Below are 10,505 nucleotides of genomic sequence, written 5' to 3'. Positions count from 1 at the left end.
CAACCATCCTGGCCATTCTTCACATCCAACAAGGACTGCTCTGTCATTCCACTATTTTCTCCTCCCCAAGCATTTCACGAATTTGACCTTTCTCCCTCTCCCCCCCCGACCAGGTCAGGATCAAGGTCAAGGTTTGTGATTTGGTCCAGCCTACATTCCCAGTCTTCACCCATCCATACTTCACCTCTTCGCGCGTAATATATCCCCCTCGAACATCTGCTTGCCTGCCTGTCTGCCTGCCTCCCCTGCACGGACAATCCTCCATCTGACGAGGATCGTTGTCTAGTTTTCCTCCGTCCTTTTCCTGCTGGTGTTGGCCTGGAACAGCAGATTGCTGGACACGCGCTGGGCCCGACCCCTCCCCAATCGACTAATCGAGCCACTCGGCGTCAGAGCGCAATAACAATCAGAATGTCGCATGCATCGCGTCAAGATAGGGCCAAGTCCCCTGGGTATACAAAGGAGGAGCCTGCTCCTGTGGCGGACGATCTGGTAAGTGACTCCCTGCCTTCTTTTCCTGCACCACCTTTCTTGCTGCTTGGGACCTGTTGCGACCACCCTTCACTCTCCTTATTGCTTGGTCGGTCGCGCTGCTGCGCGTGATTTATTCTCGAACGACGACGACGGTTTGGAAGAAAAATCAATTCAACAAGTCGAATCTACCCCGCGACGGCGAAAACCAACCGAGCGCAAAAGAATTCAAGACATCTTTCAAAAGAACGTTGCGCGCCGGTCCTCAGCGCAGGCTTGCACCTGGAACTTCGCGCAACATCATTCGAGCGTTGTGCCGGCTCTGTTGTGGGTTTTTGCATGCATCAAGCCATACTGCTGCTGCACATCGTTGATGCGTTGACGCCGCATTAATCGGTCGTCGTCGACATCCTAGCACCGCGTCAGGCTACATGGTATGCCCTCCAGCCTTCCTTGCCAAGCTCACCGGCCCCCCAAGCACCTGCACTTTGGCACCCTCCCCCATCCTTTATGCCCCTCCACCCAACCATACCCAGTATACTCTTTCCGGCACATCCACAACTTCTCTATATCGCAGAACAGCGTTCAAGTGTCACATCCAAATATCTTTCTCTAGCATCTCTGCTCCTTGCACCATTGTCTGCGCTTCCTTGTTGTCGCTGCCGTCAATTCCTATTGCCAACGTTTTTTCCTATTTCCAACATCGCCGCCCTGGGTGGTTCAAGTTCGTCTTCAGTACCACCCATGTGTGGAAGTCATCATCACCAACTCTCCTCTTCAAAAGCTTGATAGCCATGGGCCGAAAATATCAACTGGCCTAAGGAATTGGTTTTCAATACTTCATCGTCGATATTGAATCTTGAATCCGTCTAGGGTTGGTTCGTTCAGGCATTTCCCTGCAAACACACATTGCTTTCTCCTGTCACATTTGCACTAAGGAACATTTGTTTCAACTCTACTTGGTGGTGCCTATAAACCGTTTCTATTAAGCTCTTTCTTCGCTTTTATAACCTGGCACTCCCAACCCCGGCGTCCTCGTCTTGGACTGTACCTTGTACTGCCTCTGTTGGATTGTGTTTTGGTATTTCATGGCCATCGCGAGGTTTAGCACTGCTGTATCCTGGCCCAGTCAAGTGCGGGAGCGACAATTGTCGATTTGTTTCCGTCAATTAAACGAACACTGTCCCACCTAATCACTGTCACACACTATGAGATATCGCATCGACGGATCCGTTCGCTAACCAGTCGTTGATCAATAGCATCATCCCCACGCGCCGCAGCAAGGGCTTCCACCGCCGCAACACGTCCCGCAGCATCCTCGATCAGCAGTTGCAACTCAGCAGCATCATCCCACTGACGCTTCTCATCAACCCCAGGCTAACCAACCGACTGGACCCGGTCCATACGCGTCGCCGCATCCTCCAAATCACCAGCTTCAACATCAGCACCAGTCGCCTTACGGAGCTCCAGTTCCTGGTCAGACCGATCAGAACACTCAGCAGTTACCTTACTTTACCGCTCATCCAAGCCCGTACAGCTCCAACAGTGCAAGTTACACGTCAGCTGGTAAGCCGAGACCCTCGTTTGGAATCCTCAATACATTTTGTGGATTCATCCTGCACCTGTCGTCCGATGGCAGGTGCTTGGTATCCAATTCTTGAATCTGAACCTGACATATCGAATAGAGAACCCTGAGCTCTCCATGGCAACCGCAACAATGAATCGCCCCTATCCCCCTATCTATCACACTCCGCAATCCGCCTCGCCCGCCTCTGTATCTGTTCAATCCCCGCAGCATGATCAGCATGGCAGGCAACTGTACGGGCAGCAACTTTACTACCCGCCATACCCTGTTCCGCAGCAGCCTCCCTACGCGCAGCATCCAGGAACTCAGCAGCCGGCTCCGATCGCGACCAACTTCGTGACCCAGTCGCAAGCGCAGCCTATGCCTTACCATACGTCTCACCCTCACACTCCAGCCCTAACCAACTCTCCCACCCAAAAGATGCAGCAAGGGCAAATGCCACGGCAACCAACTGGCGTCAGCCCCGCGTCCGCGACTCCAACAGGACCTCCCGGAAGCGCAGGTGGCATGCATCAACAAGGTCCTCCCGGTGCTGGTCCAAGCATCAACCCGAACGCAGCCCCAGGCCCGATTCCTGCGACCACTCCACTTGTCGTGCGACAAGACCAGAACGGCGTCCAATGGATCGCATTTGAGTACTCGCGTGATCGCGTCAAGATGGAGTACACCATCCGCTGTGACGTTGAGTCCGTCGATGTCGATAGTCTTCCGCAAGAATTTAAGACGGAGAATTGCGTGTATCCCCGCGCGTGTTGTCGAAAGGAGGACTACAAGGGCAACCGTCTTGCCTACGAGACCGAGTGCAACACCGTTGGTTGGGCTTTGGCTCAACTCAATCCTTGCCTACGAGGCAAGCGGGGTCTCATTCAGCGAGCCGTGGATAGCTGGAGGAATAGCAACCAAGATCCAAGGCTTCGAAGCAGGCGGGTGAGGAGGATGGCCAAGATGAACAGTAGAAAAGCACAAGCAGCGCCGCAACAACATGCTCCGCACATGGCAGGTCCAGGTGCCCCGGGCGCTCCTGGCATTCCCAATTCCGCTGGGTTGGCCGCGCCGCCGAGACAGCCCAGCATTAGCATGGGAGGACCGCAGATGCATCACCACCACCATGAGCATCCGGGAGGAGGTGCACCGGGCGGTGCAGATGATGTTAGCGGTATGTTCCACCAGATGTGATCTGAGTGCTCTTTAAAGTCCGTTTTCGTTTCCTTTGATGTTTTTAACGCCACGGCTTGAGATGGGAAATTGAATTATGGACGCGAATGCCCTCGATCTTTTATTTCCTTTCTAAATGAGATGTACATTATATTCTTCATCTTGGTGTGTAACACCTTAACACTTTTTACCCCTTCATATTGCACAGAGTCTTGCTAGAGCGACTGTCGAGGCATCCCCCGAAAGGGCCATCAATCACAAATCGGGATAATGTACTCGTCACAAGTCATGCGCCGTATCATGGACACGGATCCCCCTCAATCGCCATATTCAAGTAGTCCATTGTGCATGCTAATTTGTTCTCTCTGTAGCCAGCGCTGAGTATGCCGACGGGTCTCACGCACACCACCATCCCCCTCCCAATGGAAATGCGTCACCCAATGACGTCCGTCAAGCGCATAATTTCTACCCGACCTATCCTACGTCTCAAGGCATGGTGACATCGACGATCCCGCCTACACATGATAGCGTTGAGCAATTGGGACACGCGCCCTCACATACGAATTCGGTGATAGTATCATCACGAGCAAGGGACGATCAAGACGAGGAGCGAAACATCGCTCTTTTCGGCGATCTCCCCGAAGAGAAGCGACGCAAATTCATTCTCGTCGACGACACCCAGCGCAATACCCGCGTCCGGGTCCGTGTTATGTTGGATCAGGTCCGCATGCATGAAATGCCCGACTCCTACCGTAAGAACAATTCTGTTTACCCGCGTTCTTGGTATGCGACCGAAATGCAGTCACCTCCTCCATCGCCACGGACCGGTCGATGGCCCAACGACGTTGACGACAACATTGATGGACCGGCAGCACAGACCGTTGTTGCGGTGCCGATGCTAGATGGAAGCGAGGCGAAGGTAACGCTCCCACGCATGAACCGGACAAAGCGTGGCAAAGAGATGACGTTGAACGACCTGGGCTACCGAATGAGCTGGAGCCAGAGTCGCGTGTTCTCCGGAAGGACGTTGTTCCTGCAACGATCTTGTAAGTCTTCAATCTATGGAGTGTCCAGCGAAGGTAAAACATATGAACTTTACTGATATGCTGCTCTCTTCTCACAGTGGATGCCTACCGCAATAAAATGCGTAGCACCATGGTGGCGGCAGGTCAAGATGTTTCAAACGTGGCGCCGCATTTCGAGACCCGGGTCGGGAAGCGGAAGTGGTTAGAGAGGAGCAAACGATCCAGACGCGATTCTTCGCCTTAAATACCCACACCTTCGATCTTGCGGGAAGTTGGACTCGTATGAGCCAGGTTCGAATGCCCACGATACCCTAGTTTCCAGAGACCTCGTGTATTTCTGGGCGTTCTCCTTGCTTTCATCCTGTCCCTTGTTCTTCTCATCCTCCTCGTTCCGCATGCCATTTCGGTTCAGCTCAAATTTGACTTCGGTGGCTGCGTGAGAGACCGGCATCGATATCCCAGTCATCCTTGGCCCCATGGACAAGGTAACCTGGTTTTTCTTCACACGCACTGTTATTCGATGAACATTTGTGGTAACGTCTAAACATTATGGATATGCTTGATATCGGTCGGTATTCTGCGAACGGATCAAAAGCGTCGAATTACGGATGGATTTCTCGTTTCTTCGTTGCGCGGTTCTCGCTTTCACGGACAGGAGGAATGGGATAACGGCAGCCTATTTGCATTTTACTCCATAACATTGCGGATACCGTTGTATGTATTATCAAGAACAAAACGAAGCTCCGGTTCCTCTATTTAATTGATCGTTCTTCCAATGAACTTCGTTTGCTTGCCCAATATAATTCATTGCAAGGGAAGTGGGTTAAACCTACTACCCAGGCTCCCGGTTGCCAGTCAGTTGAAACGGCATCTATCGAACAGAGCATTGCTACAACGCAGTTTGCCAATTGTCCGTTCGGTCATCAGGATAGCATGACTTTCTCCTCGCCACGAAGTTCCACCAATCCATTGCCCATTCGGTGCCCATCCTACCGACCACCTGACTCCGCCTCCGAATTACCTTCCCCTTTCTGTTTCCGCAGCCATCAAGTTGAGCGTGCTAGCAAAACAATCATCGGAACCATGTTTTATCCGTGTTTGGAATTGCACTGGTCTATCGTCCGTGAGGCCGATACAGCGCAAAGGAGGAGGACCTTCCCCTCCTGGTAAAACTCCGTGGACACTAGGAACGGTCTCGGACCAGAGGCCTTCATGTTGGGGTGGGATGCTTTCACCATATTATGCGATTCTATACCTACCTTACCCACTGTACAGTGCATACCAGTCCCAGTGATTGGATCAGTAAGACTCTTCAAGAGACCGGTGCGATATCCGTCGCGATCTTCTAAGTCGCTGTGTTTGGTGACCCCGATGTGATGGGAGAGAGATATTTTACTTTCATAATGTGGTACACTGCATTCACTCTGCATGGTACGATATGATAGCGGTTAAGGGTTGGTTGACCTGTCAAAACAATACCTTGCATGTGGAGCAGGCGGTATCCGTGAGCAACAACACCAACAGCATCACGGCGGGAGTGCAAGCCGCCTTCTCTCCTCATCAACTGGGCCCCAATTACCGTATGATAACTTCAACCGCTAGAACCTTAGCCCTTACTTTTCTTGCTCGTTCGTCACATTCCGCCAAATACTGTGGGCGGCCGATTACCCCGCTACATCCCGCAGCTGAGGCATGAATCCCGCCATCCCCTAAATTGCAGTCCCACCACTTCGGTTCCTAAGGTATGCTCGATGCCAGGCCTAGAATAGCAGTAGAGTCCTGGATATGGGCTAACCATGGGTAGAGTACCATTGTCAGGCATACGGGATTGTGGGACCTCAAAAAATTCCAGGCGCTTCATGGCGGCAGTGAGGGCCGAGATGAAGAATTAGATGAAGCATCCATATATTGCACGCGGCCCCGGGCCTGGGCGGTTCATCGTATTTCATGTGGGTATTTTTAGGTCCATCTGCAGTTCACGAGACGGCGAGACGCCCATCTATTATCGCCAACGCTCAACTGGGAGATCCCGGAACGACGATGCAGTAAAAGCCCATGGCCTGTACTTGTCGGGTGATTGAAGGCAGCCGGCGCCTTTCTTCGGACATTGGCAGCGTGCCTTCGCACCGACCATATCAGGCCCTGCTGGCAGGATTTCTAAAGAGCAAGGGATAGCATAGGGAGGCCCAGCACCATACCGGAGGATAAAGTCTGTGACTGACTTATTGCCCAAGGGTGACAGAGCTTCGTTCTCATGGACTAATATGTCCGAGTCAGTCGAGTGAAGTAGATTGGTTGAGTCAACAGTATGTCCAGATATATTATGGCCGAATTGTCGCTCCATGGTGGGTGAGATAATGCTCACTCCTGAAAACAACTTGAACAACCATCATGTCGGGTTTAGCAACGTGAATGGCCTATCCCTAAAAATCCGGAATGGCAAGCTAATGGTACATGCAGATATTTCAACAATCGTACTCATTCAGATATTGAAGTCCATGTTGGGCAGCGGAGACTCTTCCTCCACCGCTTGATCCTCTGCCAGGCGAGCGGCTTCTTCAAGGGACTATTGGAAAGCTCACTCGCAGAGACCGCTTCTCCTGTCATTCCATTGGAGAGCTATGATGAGTATGCCGTCTGCACGATGTTCAGATTCCTGTACTTAGCAGACCGCCCTGAGACACTGAAATCTGAGGTAAACAGCCTTACATTGACCGAGCTGCTCGACCTCTGGATTATAGCAGATAAGTACGATATTGGTCCCGCGGTCAGCGAAATCGAAGAAAATACTCCACTGGGTCCGAAAGTCCTGATTGTCCGTCGCATCAGCGACGAATACTCTTTTGACCCGGGCGATGTCGCCAAAGCTGCCAACATGGTGCATCGCGAAGCTTTTATTTCCACCCTGGACGGTAGGACGGTGGGCAATTTTGTTCAGGAGAAGTTTACCCGAATGTTCCGTCGAGATCCACTTCGATTCGCTGATACATTGAGAAGCAATCCTAACTTGGCGGCCAACGTGGCTATTCAACTCGCTCAACGGCACACTGGCCGCCGCCACCGCAGACACCGGCACGAACCGAGCATCAGTACTATAGATGATGAGCATGATAGTGAACTTGAGTCTGTGCTACGTCTCTCGGTGGGTGATCAATAACTCGTTGGGGGAATGAACGTTCAGAAAGTCGAGCTGATTCCTTAACGTGTGCAAGACAGTGGCTAGCTGTGAGCCTTGATTTTGCTATAGGGAATGAACTTTGTATCGCAAGTATTTCGATGGCAATAGCCATCGCATTAAGGCATACACTGCCGGAGAGGCCCATAGTCAAGTCTGAGATCTTCGTCACTTTCGCTGAATCGGTCAGGGGAGCTCGAGAAAGGGGAGAGGAGGACATTTCACAGTGACTGGAAATACTCAAGGAGGTCGAGCACCAAAGCAAGCATAATATCCATTAATTCTAAATAAGACTGAAAAGAAACATAAACTTGGATCCACTGCATTAGCGCCCTCAAATGTCTGTCGATATCTGACCCATCCATATTCCACGTTGGACAGATCGTCTCGCAATGTCCCACCACTCCTTATAAAAGTCCTCGAAATCGCCATGCGCGTCAGCCGTGGCCTTCTTCATATCTCTTTTCGCAGTTTTCCGAGGAGGCCCCAGGTGTGGCATGAACCAAAGGATGGATGTGATAGAGCGGAGCTGATCCGGTTGTTGCGAAGTTGCTCTGGAATACTCAGCAACATAATTCTTTTCTGGAGCCGCGGTGTTTGCTTCGGCCGTCTTCTCCTTCCGATTTTTGCCACTGATTTCCTCTCTGGAGCCTGGCGGAAAAGCATTGAGGTGTCCTTGATTGTCTCCTTCACTATGAATGTGCAATGAGTGCAAAGTGTCATCGGGATCCACACCCTCGGCTAGATTTGAGGTGAACTGTAGACCTCGTAATATCCTTGACAATGACCTTCGCTGCCACGTACGAGAGTTGTCTCCTGATGTGGGATCTTCTGGTTCCATCTCGGTTTCGATGGCCTCACTGAGCTCCTTATGCTCCTGATATTGTTGTTCTTCCCCGGCGAGATCGCTTGCCCCTCAGAACCAGTTTGGTACGGTCTTTTTGAGCCAGTGGTCGTCGGCTGTCGCGAACGCTCCAGGAAGTACCATGGCGATATCCTGAAACAAGGTATTGATAAACGCACTTTCGATCACTCCATAATATAACATGGGTAAGTGGGTTTTGATGTCATCCCACTCAGGGACACAGGCATCAGGTTCGTTGAAAGAGCTTGAACAATATCCGAATAAACTTGCAGAGCGGCTATATTAGTCTCGGGGATTTGAAATAGTGTATCCAGGCTTTTCATGACTAGTTGATCTTCATCCATGAGCAGGATCTGACGAATGGAGGTTTCAAACTTGTGTAGTTAGAAGCTCGCAGGCTTCAGGAGCGAACTAGCTGTCTCATTCCGACTCCCACTCTCTGGAGGAGGAGACTTCGGAGACAGGACCGTGGCGCCAGAGCCGCGTAACTTGACTAGATACGCCGGGGAGATATCCTGGCTGACGAAGACGTAGATCTAATGCCTTGTACGGAACTTGTTCTTCAAGAGGTGGACGTTGACTAGAACTCCCCGCCTATGTATATCCTCAGGGATGTATAAAACGTACGCGAACGGTATATATTTCTTATGTACAAAATTCGTTGCGTGGCGATATTTTCTGGTTCGCCGATTATGTTTAGTATCGACTTGGCGTCGACGTCCGCGAAGTTTTGGGGGACATTTTCTATTCCTATTGGAAAATTTGTCGCTACGACTGAGGGCAGTTCGTGGTTATGTTTGAGTATCGTGTCTTGCAGTCCCCTTAAGCCAGTGGACCTTAGGTTGCTGATGGATTCCTTGATGTACTCCTTGAAGACCCACACGCAACTAGCTAGAATGAGTATTGTCCGGATAACCAAGCGAATGTATAGAATGAACATTTCAGAGCTGGAGACACCACTTGGAAACTTGTCGAATTTGGAGTCTTCGACATGGTATGGCAGAAAAGCCGGTAGTCTAGTCGACCTTTCGAGGGAGTCGGAGTATTCAGTCAGTGGAGTGTATGAAAATTTCCCCACACAGACATTGTAGTACGACTGGTAGTACGGCTGAATGAATAAAGTTGTAGGATTGAATCAGTCTCGCTAATTGTACCTGTAATGAACGACATTCGAGGGACCTACCCTGCGCACTATACATATAATTCAGATGAAGGAGCCGTTTCTTACACCAATATCCATAAGTCGTGACTGTCGTAACAATCATACACCGATTTCCCGAAATTCAATACCTCCTCCCTTCCGTGGCCCATTTCTCTTCCCAGTCCTTCTCTTCTCGCCTATCTTTTTCTTTGTGCTTGTCGTACATCTTGTCTGCCTCTGCTGCTCCAAGCGCGCCGATTAACACGCCAGCAGCAGTGGCAACAGAGTCCCCTTTCCCGAGCTCGTGACCAACCCACCCGCCGGCTAATGCACCAGCCAGGCTTGCACCAAGTGACAAATCGTCACTCTTATGACGACGTGAGGCAGACCGCGTCCGCCGTCTGCGGTGATATTCGTCATCGTATGGTCGGTCAGGGCGCGATTTACGGTGGGGACGTGATTCTTCGTATGGAGAGGAATGCCGGTCGTGATATCCTGGGGGGACACTGGTTGTCCTATAGCGCATCGGGCCAGATTCATCCCTTGTAGCCATGGCGCTGCGTTCCGATGGATATTGATAGGGAGTAGAGTAAAGGGGGTGCTGGTCATCAGGTGGGTAGGGGGCACCTGAAGGCTGTAACATAGTGTTAAAGAGTCGAATAGGTAATGATCCCTAGAATAGTGTTGGCGTACTGAGTGCATATACCCGCCATCCCGGTGATGCTGCGGATTTACGTTTGGTGGATACTGGGGATACTCTTGGTGGGACAACTGGCCACCCACACTGGCACTACTTCTGTCGTAGCCTTGTCGATCGTCTGGGTACTCGTCTCGAGCGTAGTTCCGACCTCGATCCCACTGATCGACGTCGCGTGAATCATCAGAGTCGTCCATGCTGCGTCGTTCGGGCTGCTGTGAGTCTCGTCTTCCCTTTCGCGACCGGGACCGATCTCGATTCCCTCCTCCCGGGGCAACACGCCGGAGGGTATCGTGGAGTTTGTCATAATATTTATGCGTGCCAGCATCGACGGCGGTAAGGGCCAACTCCTTTTATTGCATTAGTCATCATCATCATGGACCGATATTGA

The 10,505-nt window shown here is 51.3% G+C and overlaps 4 protein-coding genes across 4 annotated transcripts; 2 read left to right on the top strand and 2 right to left on the bottom strand.

Moving 5' to 3' along the window:
- Window positions 1–2,563: 2,563 nt before the first annotated feature.
- Window positions 2,564–4,480, top strand: P152DRAFT_388907 (uncharacterized protein; the record flags this gene model as incomplete). The annotated part of the gene is made up of 3 exons (XM_033675955.1): window positions 2,564–3,212; window positions 3,583–4,257; window positions 4,335–4,480. 3 exons carry the CDS (start codon window positions 2,564–2,566, stop codon window positions 4,478–4,480), a joined length of 1,470 nt encoding a protein of 489 aa, XP_033537876.1.
- A 1,831-nt stretch (window positions 4,481–6,311) lies between these two features.
- Window positions 6,312–7,680, top strand: P152DRAFT_115506 (uncharacterized protein). Its single transcript, XM_033673659.1, has 3 exons — window positions 6,312–6,644; window positions 6,697–7,378; window positions 7,453–7,680. Exons 1-3 carry the CDS (start codon window positions 6,628–6,630, stop codon window positions 7,639–7,641), a joined length of 888 nt encoding a protein of 295 aa, XP_033537875.1. The 5' UTR covers window positions 6,312–6,627; the 3' UTR covers window positions 7,642–7,680.
- Window positions 7,681–7,709: 29 nt separating this feature from the next.
- Window positions 7,710–8,592, bottom strand: P152DRAFT_115500 (uncharacterized protein). The gene has a single exon (XM_033673658.1). It carries the CDS (start codon window positions 8,250–8,252, stop codon window positions 7,746–7,748), a length of 507 nt encoding a protein of 168 aa, XP_033537874.1. The 5' UTR covers window positions 8,253–8,592; the 3' UTR covers window positions 7,710–7,745.
- Window positions 8,593–9,393: 801 nt separating this feature from the next.
- On the bottom strand, window positions 9,394–10,457 carry P152DRAFT_454503 (uncharacterized protein). Its single transcript, XM_033678599.1, has 2 exons — window positions 10,111–10,457; window positions 9,394–10,051 (listed from the first exon to the last, which is right to left on the bottom strand). The coding sequence occupies exons 1-2, from the start codon at window positions 10,309–10,311 to the stop codon at window positions 9,560–9,562; spliced, it is 693 nt and encodes a 230-aa protein (XP_033537873.1). The 5' UTR covers window positions 10,312–10,457; the 3' UTR covers window positions 9,394–9,559.
- Between the last annotated feature and the right edge of the window lie 48 nt (window positions 10,458–10,505).

This window comes from Eremomyces bilateralis, assembly GCF_010015585.1.
Source record: "Eremomyces bilateralis CBS 781.70 unplaced genomic scaffold P152scaffold_2, whole genome shotgun sequence".
NCBI classification, from domain to species: Eukaryota; Fungi; Ascomycota; class Dothideomycetes; order Eremomycetales; family Eremomycetaceae; genus Eremomyces; species Eremomyces bilateralis.
This window is presented reverse-complemented; position numbering and strand designations above follow the sequence as displayed.

Excerpts from the sequence above, each read along its gene's own strand:
- P152DRAFT_454503 (XM_033678599.1), bottom strand. The coding sequence starts at position 10,311 with ATGGACGACTCTGATGATTCACGCGACGTCGATCAGTGGGATCGAGGT. Across the intron at positions 10,052-10,110 it reads ATGGCGGGTATATGCACTCA|CCTTCAGGTGCCCCCTACCC; the intron begins GTACGCCAACAC and ends ACTATGTTACAG.
- P152DRAFT_115500 (XM_033673658.1), bottom strand. The coding sequence starts at position 8,252 with ATGGAACCAGAAGATCCCACATCAGGAGACAACTCTCGTACGTGGCAG.
- P152DRAFT_115506 (XM_033673659.1), top strand. Across the intron at positions 7,379-7,452 it reads AGTCTGTGCTACGTCTCTCG|TGGCTAGCTGTGAGCCTTGA; the intron begins GTGGGTGATCAA and ends TGTGCAAGACAG.